The following is a 15,726-nucleotide window of genomic DNA, read 5'->3' as shown; positions in this document are numbered from 1 at the left end:
CCCCCCCCGATGCAGGTTGTCCGCCTTGGCGCCTTCGCCTACGGTCTGTTTTACGGTTACACCAAGTACCAGTACTACTCCAACCACCACCAGAACGTCCTGAAGGAGCAGCAGGCTGCCGACGAGGCCGCCGCCAAGGCCCTTGAGGCCGCCGCTGCCGCTGCCGCCGCCGCCGCCGCTGCCGCCGCCAACGCCGGCCCCGTCGAGGCCTTCGACTCCAACAACCCCGCTCACGTTGAGAAGTGGCTGCTTTCTCTCGACTCCAAGTACAAGACCCAGTAAGTCGCTTGCGCCGCTCTCTCACACAGACACAAATGGGGCGCGCGCGGGCGCGCGTGTGCCACATCAGCATGCTCTACACACCGGCTCGTGGGCGGTGTGTGTGTGCGCGCGCGCGCGCGCGTGCGTGCGTGCGCCGGAGGCAATGCCGGTCTCCTCCTGCCCTATCTCCTCTAGGCGGACCTCCTCACGCCGCGCCGCGCCGCGACCCCCTGGCTATGCCCCCCTTCTTGGGTGGGCGACGCCAGCGGACACAGAGAGCATGTTTCCATGCCAAATAGATGAGTTTCATCCCTCCCTCCGCACGTGTGCGTGTCTACGCATTTATATGCACACACACACACACATATATATAAACACATATGTGTGTGTGTGTGTGTGTATGCTTGTGCCCGGTGGGGCTCCCCCCCCTCCGATGCCTAGGCCCATGGAACTTGCTTTGCCCGCTGTCGATGGAGTTCTCCCAAGAGCCACGCCAGGAGAAAGTGCCACAGCTCGCTTCTATATTTGACCAACGCGCGGCGCAACGGGAGAGGAGAGGGAGTACACGGTGACGCCGGCCCGGGGGCCGAGCTGGGGGGGGGGGGGGGGGAAAAGTACAAATCGCCAGAAGACCCACCTCAGAAGAGCGCGAGCTTGGCATTCCCGGTCCCGGCCGGCGTCTCGAACACCGATCCCAGGAGATCGGTCAGGGCCGACGTGGCGGCCGACCCCTTGGCCGCGGGGGTCTGGTCGGCGATCAGGTTCTTCGACAGGGTGGTCCGGAAGAAGGAGGCCAGGTCCTTGCGGACCTCGGCAATTTCGAAAATCGACCGGCCAGTGGCATCGACCTTCATGTCGAAGATGACCACCTGGACACGGGAGAAATCCAGAGCGCCTGTGCGTGGCAGAGCGCCATGGCCATCGACCGAGCGGGCAGGTTTTGTTGGTACAACGCATGAGCGGAGACATGGCAATGCATCGGTGTGTCTGTGTGTATGCATGCGTGGCATGGACGGACCCTCGGAAGCCAGCTTCTCCAGGCGGTTGGGCGTGCCGACGCAGATGCGGGAGTCGTTCTTGTTGAGGAAGTCCACCTGCTCGGACACCTTGAAGTGCTTGGAGAAGAGCTTGGCAATCGGCGACATGTCCTTGAACGGGGCCAGCAGGCTTCGATCGCCGAGGCGCGAGGCGGGCATGTGCAGCAGCAGCAGCAGGGAGGTGAGTGCGGGCGCACCGGCGCAGACCGGCATGCAACCAACGGAGGAGGGACCCATTTGACGGGGACGCACCGGATGACATCGACACAGCGCTGGCCAGAGGAGCACACAATGACGACGCGCGGCAGGGCCTTCATCCCGCCGTCCTGGCCGTCGGACTTGTGCTTGGAGAGCTTCTTGCGCGCCTTGGCCGACATCTGGCGAAGGTCCACGTCCCAGGTGGGGATGGCTGCAGGGGGGGGGGGGGACGCGGCGCATCGAATGAGCAACAGGAGGGGACAGGGCGAAAGGGGCTGCCCCGGGGGCTGGGGCGTACGCACCCTCCTTGATGAACTGCACCAGGTTGGCGTCCTCACGCGGGAGCCCGAAGGAGGCACTGGTGTCGGCGATCTGCGAGGCTATGGCCCGGTGTGCGGGCGGGGCAAAGGACCGGCGTGTTGCTTGTCAGGAGGGGGAGAGGCTTCTCAAGCGGGTGGACACAGGGCGCCGCCGATCGGGCCAGAGGGCACGCGTACCATGCAGGCTCAGGCCCCCGAGCTCCATGTCGGTGAACTGCTGCTGAAGCTCGGCCTTCAGCCGAAGCCAGACCCCCTCGGCCTGTTCGGCCGCCGGCTTGGTGGACAGGTCCGAGGCCTTGTCGAAGCGCAGGCGCTTGGCCGGGGGCTGGCCCTTCTTGGCAACGGCAGCGGGCTTGGCCGCGCGGGCCGGCTTCCCGGCCTGGGCGCCGGGCGCCGCTGGGCGGCTGCCGCTGGAGGACCGCTGCTTGCGCTTGGTGCCGGGCTTGACGTCCTCCGAGTCGGACTCGATGTCCGACAGGACGAAGTTCACGTCGAGAGAGTCCGCCATCTTTGCTGCCAATCGGATGTGGAAGAGGGCACGGGGAGGGCGTGAGGGGAGGGAGAAAGGGCCGAGCCTAAAGAGGCAAGGGCAGTGACGAGGGAGGGGAGGGGGGAGGAGGCGGAGGGGAGAGGTCGGAGTAGCGAGGAGGGGACTTCCCGCCCCCGAGGGCCGTCGGGGCCAGGAGGCGTGGTGGTTTTTGACCTGGAATCCTCCGTGGGCGTGTTGGATCTTGCGCGCTGGCCGTCGGGCCGGCCTGCCTGGGGCCTAGGGGACCCCGCCAGCGGTTCGGGGGCAGCACCATGCGTTTGGGATGCCGGCATCACGGGCCGCACCGCCATGTCACGGGACAGAGCTTCGAGGTGCGGCGCCTCGACCACCCCCGGGGCTGCCAATGCGTCCTTGCCCTCGGTCCCTCTGGGCCGGGTGGCTCCGGTGCGTGCGCGCGCCCGGGTGTGCTGGCCAATAGCAACACGTATGCCGACCCGGTGCGTGGGACATGTTGGCCCCTGGCGGTGCCGCGTGTGCGGCGGCGACGCACGGGCGCCCGAGGCATCCTCGCCCCCCGCCCAGGCCACGAGTGTGAGACCGTGGCGGATGGCTTGCCGGGCGATGGCCGAAAAGCCGGTGGTAGGACCGCCCTCCGCACTGCCGCAGTCCGGTACATCCCCCCCCCTCCCCCCTTCTCTTTCCCCCCCTTTCCCTTCTCCCGCCCCCGCCTCCCTCAGTCATGGCTAAGCAGAAGGTCACCCCCGCCCGTGGCTCCCGCAAGACGCAGAAGCGTCTCGAGGAGACGAAGATCGCCCTGGACAACGCCAAGCGCGAGAGTGCGTCCTCCTCCTGATGCTTCGTTCCTCCCTTGCTCCTCCCGTGTCGATGGGCTTGCTCTTTTGTCTCCTGTCGCCGCCGATTGTCCCCCATCAATTGTCCTGATCTTCTGTTCCCCCTCCATCTCTCCGTCCCTCTGTTTCTTTCTGCTTCTGTTTCTCTTTTCTCTCTTCTCCCTTACCTCTCTCTCTCTCTCTCCCTCCTGCCTTTCTTTCCTCCTCCTACCTTTCTCTCCCCCTCTCCCTCTTCTCTCCTACCTCTCTCCCATTTACTCCCTCGCGGTAGCCGAGGATCTGGGTCCCATCTCCGAGGGCATCACCCTGATCAACCCCACCAAGGGCGCTTTCCAGACGGTTGGTGTGGCCACCTACAAGGCCCTGCCTCAGGGCTCCCGGTCAGCCAACCCCCTGCTGTCGAAGGCCGGCAAGGCGTCCATCAAGAAGCGCTTCCTGCAAAAGAAGACCAAGGCCTACCAGGCGAAGGTCGAGAAGGCCGTCGAGCGTGGCCTGAAGATGGAGACTCGCGTGTCCAAGGACCAGATGCGCAAGAAGGAGAAGGAGCGCCTGAAGAACCTTTGGGATTGAAGAACCACTGCCTCTCGTCATGGATGCACCCAGTTTCGCCCTCCCTTGTTCGCCGGTCTCTTGCGCGCGCGCGCGCATACGCGCGCGCGCGCCCCGCCCTGCGGTTGTACACTAGATTCTCCCCCTTCGCCTGTTGCTCGTACATCCTCTACCATGTTGACATGCTGTTTATTCGGGCGCTTTGTGATTCGCATGCATGCGCTTGCGCGAGTGCACGCCATCGGCGGTGTCCCTTTGGTCGTCAAAGGAAACCCGCATGGGCGCCAAGTGCGGGGGAGGGGGGGGGGGGCGGGCACGAGACGCGCGGGGACCATCCTGTGAGAGGTTTTCATCTGGTCTTTTTACTCTTTCTTTTCTTTCTTTCCTTTTTTCCATCCCCCTGCCGCCTGTCTGTCTTCTCTGCCCTTGCCGTCTGCGCGTTGGGAAATGGCGCTCTCAGGCCCGGGCCGCCTTCTCGGACCGGTGCTTCTCGGCCAGAATGCGTGCCAATTCGCGCTCGCTGTCCTGCTTCTTCTGGGCATCGAGACGTTCCTTGGCCAGCAGCGCCTCGGTCGCGGTGCCTGGCCGGGCGCCCGCCGACGAGGCATTGGATGTCACAGCCGAGGAAGTGGGATACACTGGATACGGGCATGTGTTAGACAGTGGATTGCTCAGCCACCCGTGTGTGTATGTATGTATGTGTGTATGTGTGTGTGTGTGTGTGCGCATGCCAATGTCCCTTCCCTCGGACGATCTCCCATTGGCAGCCCCTTCACGGACGGAGGGCCGGCCCGGCTGCAGGCCAGATTCTCCTCCCCCACCGTCCCCAAGCATGGGCAAGCCTCCCAGACACCCCAGTATCGACGTACCGACGCCGAAGCCGGTCACCTTGACTTTCTCGGTCTGGCCAATGTTCGCGGGGTTCGTCCCGTGAGCGAACGATTGTGGGCCGGTGCCCCTGGGCGCGGCCCGGCGGCTGGCACTGGAGAAGTTCATGGCCATGTTCAGGCGCCGGGCCAGCTGCTCGCGCTCCAGCATCCGGCGCTTCTCGATCTCGGCCTGCTCCTCGGGGGACACATCGCTGCGCTCCTGGGCTCGTGCCGCCGAGTTGACCGATGCCCCGAAGCCGCCGCGCGATCCGGCCGACCGGGCCTCGGTTTCGCCGCCGTAACGCCGCGACGCGCGCCCGACATTCGACGGCGGCGAGGTGGCCGTCACCGACGACAGGAGCGCCAGGTTCTTGGCGTCATTTGTGCGCATCATGAAGAGCTCGGGCTTCGGTCGCGGCAGGCGATCCATGGACAAAGGGGCAAAGGGGCGTGAGGAGAATGTGGGGCGGCATATTTTTAGGGGCGGTGTGTCAGTCGCCCACAGGCAGCAACATCCGCAGGAGGGGTGACCGGCTTTGGTGGCGCGGAGGTGGATTGAGCAGCGGACGCGCGCGCGCGTGCACGCACGTTGGACTTGAGGCCAGACCCGGCGCTCGACCGCGGCTCCGGCGACAATGGCGTCCGCGACCGGGTGGCTGGCAGGCCGAGCTCCGTCACGAAGAATGCCTGGTCATACAGTTCCTCGAGGATCCTGGCGCGCATGCGCGCCATCGGGAAAAGGGTCAGTGCCATGGGCGAGCAGGGGCAAGAGTGGCCCTGGGGGGGGGGGGGGGGGGGGGGCGGGCGCCGCAAACGACACACATTTGGATGTTGCGCTTGGTGACCGCGGTCGTGTGGCCGTCTTCGGGGCTCAGCTGCGACAGCATCTGGTTGACATGATCCCAGCACCTGGTGGTCTGGCGCTCGATGAGAGGCGGATTCGACCCCTCCCGCAGTCCCTCCAGCAGCTGGGGCGAGAGTGATGCCGGGAAAGCCCGTCAGTGGTCCGGGTGAGGGGCATGGTGCAGCGTGCCCGGGCCGGCATCTACGTACCCTGGCGAACTCCGTGGCATTGAGCACGCCGTCGCCATCTGCATCGAAGGATTCGAAGAGGCTCTGCAGCATGTCGCCCTCCTCGGCCGAGAGCTTGGCGGGCGCCTGGGCATGCTGCTCGACCGGACTGGAGGGGGCGTCATTTTGGTGGTGGTCAAGCTCCTCCTCGGAGCCGGACGCGATGTCGAGATCCGAGCGGCTGGAGCCCGCAGAAGAGTCGGATTGGGTCTGGCCCGTGAGGGAGTCGGGGGCGGAGGCAGAGTCAGCGAAGGCATGGCCTCGACAAGGGATGGGCCAATGGGGCCCGTCTGCTTGATGGTGTACCATCTTCGGGGGAGGTGTCCAGGATGCCGGCGTAGTGCGAAGGGCGAACAGGGAAAAGGTGCGGAGGCAAAAAGGCAAAAGGGTCAAGAGAGGTTCCGGGCGGATGCGGGGGGGGGGGGGGGAGGCTCAATGGAGGCGGAGGAGGAGCTGCACCACCCCCCCCCCGGCGAGCCCGGTGCCGGCCCTTAAGTTGTGGGGTATAATTAACAGCCTTCGTGTCATGTGATGCGGCCCGGCGTCCTGCATTTAAAGGCCCATGCCAAGCCGCCAGCCCGGGGGCCGGCCGCGCAACTGCCCCCCCTCCCTCCGCCCGCTGCGTTCCGCCCGTCCCATTTCGCAACTCCAGTCTTTGGGTTTTTTTCCTTTTTTGAATTTGTCCCCCCGCCATGTCCACAACCGAGCCCGCGCCGCTGCCCGGCGATCTTGCTCTCCTCCCGACGTCCGATCTTGTCTCGCTGATTGATGTGCGCTGCGTATTGCCCCCCCCCGCCTGCCCTAGCCCCTGGGGATTTCCTCACACTCCGTGACCATAGGCAAAAATCGGTTCAATTCTCCACGCCGTTCAGGCAATCATGCTCCAAACCGGCCAGCAGGGCCTTGTCCTGCCGTCCTCCAGCGCCTCGGTACGCTTCCAGCCCCTCGCCACATTCGCCCCCCTCACCATTGCCTTCTCCATTTCCCTCCTCACGCCGGTGTCCTCTTCCCTTGCCCCCTCGCCCTTGGCTGCTCTAGCCGGAGAAGTTCCCGGTCAATGAGCAACTGCTTCAGGCGGTCGGCCAGCTGATGACCTTCTACAAGGCGACCATGGGTCAGATCAAGCTTCTCCTCGAGACGCTCTACTCGGAGGAGCGTACCGGCTCGTCTGTGCCAGACGTACGTCAACCCGCCCCGGGCCTTTTGCATGCCCTCCCGCGCCCGCCCGCCCCTGCCCCTCGGCCAGGAAGACCCGCCACTCACCTTCGTCCGCAGGTTGGCATCAACGAGGAGGTCACCTCGCTCCTGCGCAAGGACGCCGCCTACAAGGAGGTGCGCTCTTCTCCCCCCCCCCCCCCCCCCCCCAGCAAAGGGTCCTTCTCTTTGTTTTCCTCCCACCCTCTCGACCGCCGCCTGGAACGCTAACCGAGCCCCGCCAACCGCGAAGCGCATCGCCGAGAAGCTGGCCCTCCTGAAGGAGATCAAGGTCACGCTGTCGGCCTTTGAGATCCACTTCTCCAATGATGCCTCCGATCCGGCCGTTGGGATATAATCGAACCATATTTGTGGTGCCGGCCGCGTGACGTTGGGCCCACCCACCATATGCCTGCGTGTGTGACCCACAGCGCGCAGCAATGTGGCCTTTGTCTGGTGGCGGGTTCCAATAGACGCCTTCGTTGATCGAAGGGACATCCAACTCTGTGAGGTTGAGAGTGAGGTTTTTTTCGTCTGCCCCCACAACATGGCCGAGGGGCCAATCCTAGCAGGCGTGAGCCGGGCCAGTTCCCTTGCCATATCGGGCGAGAGAGCGCGAGCATGCGGGACAGTCGGCCTGGGCGGTCGGAGGGACTGGAGACGCTGGACCACGCCCTGGGGGCCTGGTCAAGGCGATGACAGCCACCTCATGCGAGTCTAACGGGGAGCCAGATGCCCCAGGCAAGCAGGGCACACCACCCCAGAAGGGGAGGCGAGGACCTTTCTCTTGGGACGGGGGACAAGGAGAAGAAGACGTGGAGGCGGGCACGGCGCTCCCGCCAGACGGCCGGGGCACTTCAGCGGTGGATATGGCCTAGTGAGTGCGCCGGGGAACACCGCCCCCCGAAGAAGACCCAGCCCACGGGGGGCTGGGTCACAATCGGCTGCCACACACACACACACACACTCGATGCCCACGCAAGCTGGCCCGGTGCACTCGGAGAATAACAAGCGGTGGCCGACGCCATCCAGATGGATTGGCCGAGAAACCGCCGACACAGGGCATCCGAGGGACGGGGCACGAGGGGAAATCATAGAAACAGTCCATCTGGAAAAGAAGAACCGGTGGATTTATTTCCAAAAAAGTATATTTCTTTTATAGTTGCACCATAATCTATTTCAAAATATTCATAATATAGCATGGAGCTTTATGGCAACAAAGTCCCTGAAATAAGCATTAATGGTCACTAGAGTGAGAATAAAAGATAAAACCCATTATAATAGAGCCTAACCAAAGGTAAATTCTTTTTATGTATATATAGCCCTGATGGACGCTCCCGAAATCTCGCACCCTTGTGCCGGCGCGCCTTTCACCCCTGGGCATGGTCTCACCTTGCCCCCTGTGTTCCTGGTTTCGGGTGTAAGTTCGGCGGTCCGTGTCCGCCACAGGCAGGACACGTACGTCGAGCTGGCGGCTTGACCTTTTTTCGCGGACATCCGCGCGAGCCCGTGCCATTCCATGCCACTCAGTTTCCCCTCCTCCCCCTCTTCCCCCCCCTTGTTTGCCTCAATCCTCTCCTTCCCTCTCCCCCTTGGCTCCTCATTGAATGCCGGCTGACCGCTTTTTCGATCGTCCACCGATGGTGGCCATCCTTTCGGTCGTGGGTTCTCCCTCCCTGCCCTTTTCCTGTGGGCCACCCGTCAATCCGCTTCTCGGGCATGACTCCCAGGGCCCTTGGAGAGCCTCCACCCGGCTGCGGCGGCCATTTTCCTGTGTTCAGTCTGTCGGAGCCTTCTGCCAGATGAGCCAATCGGTGATGCACCGGCGTCGGCTAGGGGCAGTTGTCACTTCCTCCCGAGCCGTTCTGCCTTGGATTCGCCTTTGCCCGCCGACTGGCCAGTGCCCTCTCCAAGCGTAGCCGCCCTGGCCATGCCTGGCTAGATCTCTCCCTTCTTTGGCTGGACTCGCTTCGTTGACGGGCCGCCTTCCCTCTCGGTCAGGTGTTCCTTCTTGCCTGGACACTCCTCGACTGGCTCTGCCTCTGGGCTTGTGGTCTTTCCCCGCTGCGGGGGCCTTGCCTGGAGTCCGCCCTCCGCCTCGTGGTTCCTCATCGCGCCTCGGCGCCCTTCCCCTTCGAACCTGCCTGCCGGCTGTCCTCCACGAAAGCAGCTGGCCAAAGGGTCCTGTTCAGCTGATCGCGATCTCAGCGGCATGGCTGGGTCCATGTGTCCCTGTGGTCACTTGCCTTGGGCCTGCTCCTCCCCTGGCCGCCGCCATGTTTCGCGCATGCTCCTGCCGGCGTCGAGCCCGGACTTGGGCCCCTTGCCTGCCGGGCCTGGAGGATGTCATGCCGTTTGAAGTGCCAGTCCCACACATACCCGCCGAAGGCCCTCCCTGCGCGTCCTGGCCCCATCGCGACTCACCCGCGGACGTGCCGCCTCCCTTGGCAGCGTACGTCTTCTTTTGCGCGTTTTCGATCCCTCCTCCCTGCCACTGGACCAAAGGAGGCACTTGCTCGGCGTCACAGCCCCAGCACCCTCTTTGCAATGCTGGCAACTGGCTTCGGATCAGCCATGCACGTCGGATGCCCCCCCAGAGTGCCGGCTGGTCGCTGCCCCCTGCTGGGCTACCAGGGCGATCATGCGCCTCTGCGCCGAAGGCCGTGGCAACCTGCCTGCCTCTGTGGAGCGGCGTGTTGCCACCTTGCCGAGGGACAGAAGAGAATGCTGGTGGAAGGGAGCAAGGTCTATTGGGTGGTGGCTAAGGCGCCATCTATCTAAGTGTCAGGGGGGGGGGGGGGGGGGAAGGATGGGAGGCAGCTGGGCAAGCTCCCCCGGCCGCCGGGATGCGTGTGTCTAGTCCAACAGCGAGCGGGACGGGGCGTGGGTGGTGCCGAAGAGAGCGCGCAGGATGTCCTCCATTTCGGCCATTTTGAGGGCAATCGACCGGATGGTGAATGTGAAGGCGAAAATGAGCATCAGACGCTCCTCCAAGTCGCGCGGGCAGAGCAGCGCATAGGCCGACTCGATGGTTGGGAGAGCGCTGCGCGGGAGGGACTCCAAACTGATGGGGGAGTGGCCGCCGCTGCCGAGCGAGCTGCCAGCTTCATCGGCGCCGGTCGGGCTGGTGCCGCTGCCTCCGGTGCTGTTGTAGTTCGGCGGCAGGGACAGCAGCGAGCAGGAGGAGAGGGAGGCCGGGAGCTTCGGCGGGGGGAAGGGAAAGCCGGTGGGTGGAATCAAGCCGGCCGCCGGAGCCCATCGAGACTCGGCTCGGGTTTGGCGGTCGCGAGCCAGGACCTCCTCGGTGGCCTGGCGCAGCCGGCAGATCAGCTGGTCGATGGAGCCGAGGCAGTCCGGGAAGTTGTATGGCAGGGCCAACTTCCCGCGAACGGTGATCGACAGGATGTGATACCCGAGGAGGATGGACGAGGTGGCCCGCTGGCCGGTCGGGCTGGCCAGGGCCGCGGTCACCGGGCTCAAGGGATCGAAGAGGACATACTGCCGAGCCAGCCAGGCCCCGAGGCGGGGATCCCCCCGGAGGGTGTCCAGCTGCCCCGGGGTCAATACCCGGCGGACATATCGGTGGAATTGCCCGGAGCAGGCGATGCGCGCGGCTTCCACCCGGCGGGCAATCACCCGGAGGCTGGAAATCTGCTCCAGCAGGCTGGCACACCCGAGGATGAGGCTGTTGTACCGCGGGCCATCCCACTTGCCCATCCACCGGGGCTCATTGAGGGCGATCGTGTGCAGGGCCCGACACTGTTGCAGGGTTACCTGGATGCGGACATACAGTCGGTCGCGCTTTTTGACGGCGGCATCGAGCGCTCGCAGCGGGTGCCCGAAGAGCGACGCATGCTGCTTGCCCTTCTCCAGGTCCAGGCGACTGTGGCCCTTGAGGGCGGGCAGGGCGTTCGACGGTTCGGGCGGAGACTTGTCTCCGGAGCCGGGGCCCGGCGGAGCGGGCCCGGCGTCCGACGCCGGGGAGGGAGGATCTGACCGTTGGGCCGTGTTGCTGGCCCAGGGGCCCAGGCTCTCAAGCTCGATGTCCGAGGTGGATGAAGGCCGCGAGCCGGCGCGCGAGCCGGCACGGCTACGTGCGGCTACGGCCGTCACCACGGCCGACGTGTCCATCAGCGGCAGGCGCGGCGGGCTGGAGAAGCTCATATGTCGGAGGACCTCATTGAAGACGTCGGTCGAGGCATCGGCGATGTCTCGCTGGTGGGCGGCCGCATGCCCGACGGCCTTGGCCGCGCGCGACTTGTCGCTGGCCAGCAGATGCCTCTCCGCCAGGAGGGCCGGATTGAATGTGGTAATGGCTGACTGCAGGCGTGAAAAGATGACCCCCTGCGTGGCGAAGACGGCGGCCAGCTTGCGCTCGAGGACCACGCGCGCCAGGTACGGCCAAATGAGCCGGTGGATGAGGATGGCAATGATCAAACCCAGGATGAGGGCCACGCCGCGCTTGTAGGCAATCTCATAGATGTTGGTGTAGACCGGCGGATTGTAGGGTCTCTTGTAGAAGGCCAGGATGATGGGGAAGGCGGCACCGATGATTTGCACCCCGAGGCCGGATGCCGAGGAGGGCAACAGGCGGATGTACTGTCCGACAAAAATGAGGGGGATCAGCATGCCGGTCGTGGCCCAGAAGGACTGGCCGAAGGCCACGTCCATGATGATGGCCCAGGCGGCGGCGGCCACCGTGCCGATGATGCGGTACAAGGCATGTGGGAAGAACCCGCCGAAGGAGGGCTGCGACACGAGGAGAACCTACAGGACAGGGGGCGACGAAGGGGGAAAGGGGTGTCGCATGGGTGTGCGGCGGTGTCCGGTGGCATTGGTGAGGGAGGGCAAGGCAAGCGGCGTGTGTGGAGCGGCCTGATGGGTAGCCACAGGACACCGGCGGTGGAAGAAGGGGGGGGGGGGGGGGGGGGAGCATGGAATGAGCACGCACAGTCATGGCCGACCACAGGACCGACCAGTAGGACCAAACCGTGGCCGTAGAGTCGACAATGGTCGGGACCACCAGCAACGTGAGGGTGCCACTGATCTTGAGGGCGAAACGGACATTGATCGACCGCGTAATTATGTCATGCAGCTGCCAGGTACGCAGGCGCAGGCGCATGAAGGCCGATCGAGCACGATGGCCAGGGCTGTGGCTGATGGCCTCGGCTTCGCGGAGGATGCGCTGCGACTCCAGATACTTGGCGTCTTGCAGGCGGCCGGGGTCCGGCAGGGAGGAGGTGTACAAGCCGCCAACCACGCCGGCATGGGCGGTGGAGGAGAGGGTGCTGCTCGAGGTGACCACCTGCCGGCGGAGCTTGCTCTGAGAGGAGGACACAATGAATGCTACCAGCCGGCAAATGGAAGGAGTCAGCGGGCGAGGAGCCAGGGGAGGGGTGAGTCGCATGCGGTGTTGGCGGGTGGCAGGCAAGCCGTGAGAGGAGGGCAGGGGTGCGCCAAAGGGGATGGAGCGAGGAGGGGCCTGCCAGGAGCGCACTGTTGACGAAGAGACGCCAGAGATTGCGCCAAAGGGAGGTGCGCTCGATGCATGTGGCATTGGTCAGGGCAAAGAGCGAGATGAGGCCGATCAGCAGCTCGCGCATGTTGAAGATCTGCCCCCCAAAATCCATTCACCGGGCACCGGCACGAGGTCAGCAAACACCAGACAGGGAGAGAGGCAGGTGGCGGGGCAAGGCAGGGGTCTTGAGCGGGGTAGCGCGCACCTTGTAGTGGAGCTTGGTAATGTCGACTGCCGGGTTGATGCCGCGAATGGCATCGCGCTCGAAGGTTTCCAAGTCGCGGACCACGCGTGTCAGGTCTTCGATGATGAAGGTGTCGAAGGGTTCATCGCCCTTGAGGATGCGCCGCGGGCCGGTGGGCCACCACCAGCGCACCCACCAGAAGGCTCGACTGGAGGAATTCTTCATGCTGAACTCGGCCAGCTCCTGGACGTAGGTGGAAAAGCGCCGCTGGCCGAGGATCACGGCATCCTTCATCAGCAGCAGGTACTGCTGGATGGCATCCACATCCGTCTGGCCGGTGGGCGCTGGGGGGAGGGCGCTCAGCAAGCCAGCCGGGCGAGGCCGAGCCAAGCCCGGGATGGCTGGCATATTTGCCGTCGCAGGGGCCGCCCGGTGTGTGCCTCCGCCGAGGGCCAGCGGATGCCGGAGGGTGCTCTGCAGGGGGTAGCCACGGGCCGGGGCCCCGGGGCCCGTGCGCATGGCCTGCGGCTGGACCGCAACCGGCCGATTGCAGCTACGGCAACGACCGGTCGCCAGGGTGGCAGTGGTCACAATGTGCTTCGAGGTGAGGGGCAAGGTGCTGCCACCGGCACGCAGGATGTCCAGACTCGGCAGCTCGGGCAGCAGGGTGGGCATGGGCCGGGGGACCGGCCCGGGGGCCGTCGGGCCCGCGGGGGGCGGCGGCGTGTGCACCGTGCAGCCCATGGCCCCGACGAGGCGCACCATTTGGTGCAGGATGTCGCCAATCTGCCGGTACCGATCGTAGTGCCAGAAAACACGGCCAAACTCCCACTCGGCCTCGATTTGCCGAGCACCGAGCTGGGTGATCGAAGAACGCGTGGCGCCCAGCTGGGCCAGGTGCCGTTTTCGGTGCTCCTCCAGTGTCGGGTCGCCGGGGGTCGGGGCTTGTGGCCGGGTGCTTTGCTGGATGGCTTGCAACAGGGCCAGGCGAGTGGGAAGGACCGGAGCCAAGGACCGACGCCGATGGGCAGGGCGATGCTTGCCCGCAGACCGCCGATGGCGAGCAGGCAGCGGGGCAGGTGGGCGCTGGCTGGCGGCTGGGCGGATGAGAGGCCGGCGTCGCGGGCTGGCACGGGCCTCGCGCAGCAGGCACACCGGCGGTGCCGGGATGATGGGCTCCTGGCTGGCCAGGGTGTAGAAAAGCAGGGTGTAGCATTGCTGGCAGATGGGCTCCTCGTGGGTGGAGTCCGTCAGGGCACTGCAGGGGGACAGGGAGCAGATGGATGCCGGGAGGCGACAGTGCGGACAGGCATCGAAGGCGAGGGGCCCGCCAGGAGGTGAGCCATTGGGAACCGCGTCGCCGGAGGCATTCTCCGTGGCGGCGATGAAGTCAATGACCGACAGCTGGAGGCTTTGGTCCACGCAGCGGAGAACCTCAGCGATGTCGGTTTCGGAGTCGCGGCTCCCCCATCGGGGGAAGAGCAGGAACGACAGCAGCAGGATGAAGATCAGGACAAAGATGTTGGGCTTGAACAGATCGAAGGCATTCTTGAGGGCCGCCGACGTGGGGCCTCGCTGCGACACGATCACCAGCATGTTGATGCTCATCACATGGCCGATGGCCCAAAGCTCCGGGCGGATGGTCTTGAAGAGGGTGAAGGAGAAGAGCCCCAGAAAGAGGAGAACGATCTTGGGCGCCGGGTGGTTGGTCAATCTTCCTCAGGAGGGAGCCGCGAGGGGATGCGAGCGGTGAGCCAAAGGGTCAGAAGGGTGCCTGTGAAAGAGCGAGCATGGGACTGTATGTGTGCATGTCTGCGTGTGCGTGTGGGGGGGGGGGGGGAACACGCACAGGGCAATCGCGCCGAACGAATAGCCGACGGCATTGCCAAGGTTGGCCAAGAAGAAGAACCGCAGGTTCCGACCGAAGGAATCGCTGGACAGGGTGAAAAGGGTCATGATCGGGGCCAGGTAGGAGTAGGTGCCCATGAAGTCGCTGATCGGATCGATCAGACAGAACAGGGACACGCCCATGTATGCGAAGGTCTCCTTGCTGGCACGGAAGAGCCGGTTCCAGGAGAAGAACCAGGACCATTGCTATGGAATCCGCGACCCCGGTGCGGAGAGAAAGAGAGGGGGAGAAGGATGGGAGGAGAGGGCCGAAAAGGGAGGGTCAGGCTGAGGACGGCATGATGCGGGATGGCCACCCGGTAAGGGAGCCGGCGGGGGAGGGGGATGGCAGCACGCACGGAGATGAGCCGCTGGACCGGAGGCCAGCGGGGGCACGAAGCCAAGGGGGCGGCCTGGCTCCCGGGATCGGACTCCGAGTCGGGATCGGCGCCAGCCGCGGTGGCCATCGACCGCGCGTATATCGACGCCGCGGTATATTGAGAGGCCTGGGACGGGCGGCCAGCAGCGGTCAGGGCCGACGCCTCCGATCGCCGGGCCGGCATGGCAAAGTCGTCCTCGGCCAGGCTGAAGTCGTTGGCCATGTTGCCGAAGCCGAGGTTCACGCCGAGCGGATCGTCCTGGGCGTTCAATTGCAGGGTATCAGCGCTCGGGCTGTCCGGCGGGGTGAGGTTGCCACTGGGGTCCGGTTCGGGCTGTCGGTGCAGGCGCGACGCCGAGACCACCCCCAGCCAGACGCTCTCCGAAGGGTGTCGGGGGAGGGTCGACTCGAAGGAGGCCCGAGCATGGCCTTCAGCCGCGTCCAGCGGGCTACTGGCCGCCTCGGCCTCGAGCAGGGATTGCATCTGGGGGATGCCCTGCCCGGTGGCCACGGTCCGTGGCGACCCGCTGAGAAAGGTGGCCCGATGGCTGGCGGCCGTGGCCGCCACCAGTGGGTCCCCCAGCAGCGAGCGGCGGTCCTCCTCGGCCCCGGGGAGTGACAGAACCGAGAGGCCGCCGGGCATGGGGCCGGCTGGCTGGAGAGGCGCATCAACCGCCTCCTCGTGGGTGTCAGGTGTCGTGGGGGCCTCATCGTCAGACTCGCTGGCCGGCGTGGCGCCCGGCGGCGGGGCCGGCGACCGGTCGACGGCCGGCACCTCGACCAGCCTGAGGCTGGCACTGCTAGCCGAGCATAAGCTGCCCTCCGGGGGGTGACTTTCCATGTGTTGGCGATATTGTCGGGGAAAGGGGGCGCGCGGCGGGAGGGAATGGGCGGAGGGGGCGGACAGAGGAGAGGGGG

General features: G+C 65.3%; 7 protein-coding genes across 7 annotated transcripts; 4 read left to right on the top strand and 3 right to left on the bottom strand.

Moving 5' to 3' along the window:
* Window positions 1-9: 9 nt before the first annotated feature.
* Window positions 10-282, top strand: H696_01364 (hypothetical protein; the record flags this gene model as incomplete). Its single annotated transcript, XM_009495258.1, has 1 exon — window positions 10-282. The coding sequence occupies one exon, from the start codon at window positions 10-12 to the stop codon at window positions 280-282; it is 273 nt and encodes a 90-aa protein (XP_009493533.1).
* A 472-nt stretch (window positions 283-754) lies between these two features.
* H696_01363 (hypothetical protein) lies at window positions 755-2,473 on the bottom strand. The gene is made up of 5 exons (XM_009495257.1): window positions 1,994-2,473; window positions 1,799-1,876; window positions 1,551-1,707; window positions 1,280-1,428; window positions 755-1,156 (listed from the first exon to the last, which is right to left on the bottom strand). The coding sequence occupies exons 1-5, from the start codon at window positions 2,322-2,324 to the stop codon at window positions 900-902; spliced, it is 972 nt and encodes a 323-aa protein (XP_009493532.1). The 5' UTR covers window positions 2,325-2,473; the 3' UTR covers window positions 755-899.
* Window positions 2,474-3,015: 542 nt separating this feature from the next.
* On the top strand, window positions 3,016-3,838 carry H696_01362 (hypothetical protein). The gene is made up of 2 exons (XM_009495256.1): window positions 3,016-3,142; window positions 3,429-3,838. The coding sequence occupies exons 1-2, from the start codon at window positions 3,046-3,048 to the stop codon at window positions 3,725-3,727; spliced, it is 396 nt and encodes a 131-aa protein (XP_009493531.1). The 5' UTR covers window positions 3,016-3,045; the 3' UTR covers window positions 3,728-3,838.
* Window positions 3,839-4,008: 170 nt separating this feature from the next.
* Window positions 4,009-6,053, bottom strand: H696_01361 (hypothetical protein). The gene is made up of 6 exons (XM_009495255.1): window positions 5,953-6,053; window positions 5,629-5,856; window positions 5,398-5,543; window positions 5,164-5,287; window positions 4,576-4,981; window positions 4,009-4,344 (listed from the first exon to the last, which is right to left on the bottom strand). The coding sequence occupies exons 1-6, from the start codon at window positions 5,953-5,955 to the stop codon at window positions 4,163-4,165; spliced, it is 1,089 nt and encodes a 362-aa protein (XP_009493530.1). The 5' UTR covers window positions 5,956-6,053; the 3' UTR covers window positions 4,009-4,162.
* Window positions 6,054-6,250: 197 nt separating this feature from the next.
* On the top strand, window positions 6,251-7,342 carry H696_01360 (hypothetical protein). The gene is made up of 5 exons (XM_009495254.1): window positions 6,251-6,416; window positions 6,486-6,575; window positions 6,685-6,825; window positions 6,922-6,978; window positions 7,094-7,342. Exons 1-5 carry the CDS (start codon window positions 6,339-6,341, stop codon window positions 7,196-7,198), a joined length of 471 nt encoding a protein of 156 aa, XP_009493529.1. The 5' UTR covers window positions 6,251-6,338; the 3' UTR covers window positions 7,199-7,342.
* Window positions 7,343-8,375: 1,033 nt separating this feature from the next.
* On the top strand, window positions 8,376-9,627 carry H696_01359 (hypothetical protein). The gene has a single exon (XM_009495253.1). It carries the CDS (start codon window positions 9,117-9,119, stop codon window positions 9,603-9,605), a length of 489 nt encoding a protein of 162 aa, XP_009493528.1. The 5' UTR covers window positions 8,376-9,116; the 3' UTR covers window positions 9,606-9,627.
* A 3-nt stretch (window positions 9,628-9,630) lies between these two features.
* On the bottom strand, window positions 9,631-15,722 carry H696_01358 (hypothetical protein). Its single transcript, XM_009495252.1, has 6 exons — window positions 14,789-15,722; window positions 14,392-14,636; window positions 12,564-14,256; window positions 12,338-12,452; window positions 11,792-12,186; window positions 9,631-11,607 (listed from the first exon to the last, which is right to left on the bottom strand). The coding sequence occupies exons 1-6, from the start codon at window positions 15,647-15,649 to the stop codon at window positions 9,697-9,699; spliced, it is 5,220 nt and encodes a 1,739-aa protein (XP_009493527.1). The 5' UTR covers window positions 15,650-15,722; the 3' UTR covers window positions 9,631-9,696.
* Between the last annotated feature and the right edge of the window lie 4 nt (window positions 15,723-15,726).

This window comes from Fonticula alba, assembly GCF_000388065.1.
Source record: "Fonticula alba strain ATCC 38817 unplaced genomic scaffold supercont2.2, whole genome shotgun sequence".
NCBI lineage: Eukaryota > Rotosphaerida > Fonticulaceae > Fonticula > Fonticula alba.
The sequence above is the reverse complement of the archived record's forward strand: the minus strand, read 5'-3'. Positions and strand labels throughout refer to the sequence as shown.

Excerpts from the sequence above, each read along its gene's own strand:
- H696_01363 (XM_009495257.1), bottom strand. The coding sequence starts at position 2,324 with ATGGCGGACTCTCTCGACGTGAACTTCGTCCTGTCGGACATCGAGTCC. Across the intron at positions 1,429-1,550 it reads CGCTGTGTCGATGTCATCCG|CCTGCTGGCCCCGTTCAAGG; the intron begins GTGCGTCCCCGT and ends CGGCGATCGAAG. Across the intron at positions 1,157-1,279 it reads GGAGAAGCTGGCTTCCGAGG|GCGCTCTGGATTTCTCCCGT; the intron begins GTCCGTCCATGC and ends TGCCACGCACAG.
- H696_01362 (XM_009495256.1), top strand. The coding sequence starts at position 3,046 with ATGGCTAAGCAGAAGGTCACCCCCGCCCGTGGCTCCCGCAAGACGCAG. Across the intron at positions 3,143-3,428 it reads GGACAACGCCAAGCGCGAGA|CCGAGGATCTGGGTCCCATC; the intron begins GTGCGTCCTCCT and ends CCCTCGCGGTAG.
- H696_01361 (XM_009495255.1), bottom strand. Across the intron at positions 5,544-5,628 it reads ATGCCACGGAGTTCGCCAGG|CTGCTGGAGGGACTGCGGGA; the intron begins GTACGTAGATGC and ends CTCTCGCCCCAG. Across the intron at positions 4,982-5,163 it reads GGTCTGGCCTCAAGTCCAAC|CCCGAGCTCTTCATGATGCG; the intron begins GTGCGTGCACGC and ends CCGCGACCGAAG.
- H696_01360 (XM_009495254.1), top strand. The coding sequence starts at position 6,339 with ATGTCCACAACCGAGCCCGCGCCGCTGCCCGGCGATCTTGCTCTCCTC. Across the intron at positions 6,417-6,485 it reads ATCTTGTCTCGCTGATTGAT|GCAAAAATCGGTTCAATTCT; the intron begins GTGCGCTGCGTA and ends CCGTGACCATAG. Across the intron at positions 6,979-7,093 it reads AGGACGCCGCCTACAAGGAG|CGCATCGCCGAGAAGCTGGC; the intron begins GTGCGCTCTTCT and ends CCAACCGCGAAG.
- H696_01359 (XM_009495253.1), top strand. The coding sequence starts at position 9,117 with ATGTTTCGCGCATGCTCCTGCCGGCGTCGAGCCCGGACTTGGGCCCCT.
- H696_01358 (XM_009495252.1), bottom strand. The coding sequence starts at position 15,649 with ATGGAAAGTCACCCCCCGGAGGGCAGCTTATGCTCGGCTAGCAGTGCC. Across the intron at positions 14,637-14,788 it reads CGGTCCAGCGGCTCATCTCC|CAATGGTCCTGGTTCTTCTC; the intron begins GTGCGTGCTGCC and ends CGGATTCCATAG. Across the intron at positions 12,453-12,563 it reads TTACCAAGCTCCACTACAAG|ATCTTCAACATGCGCGAGCT; the intron begins GTGCGCGCTACC and ends TTTGGGGGGCAG.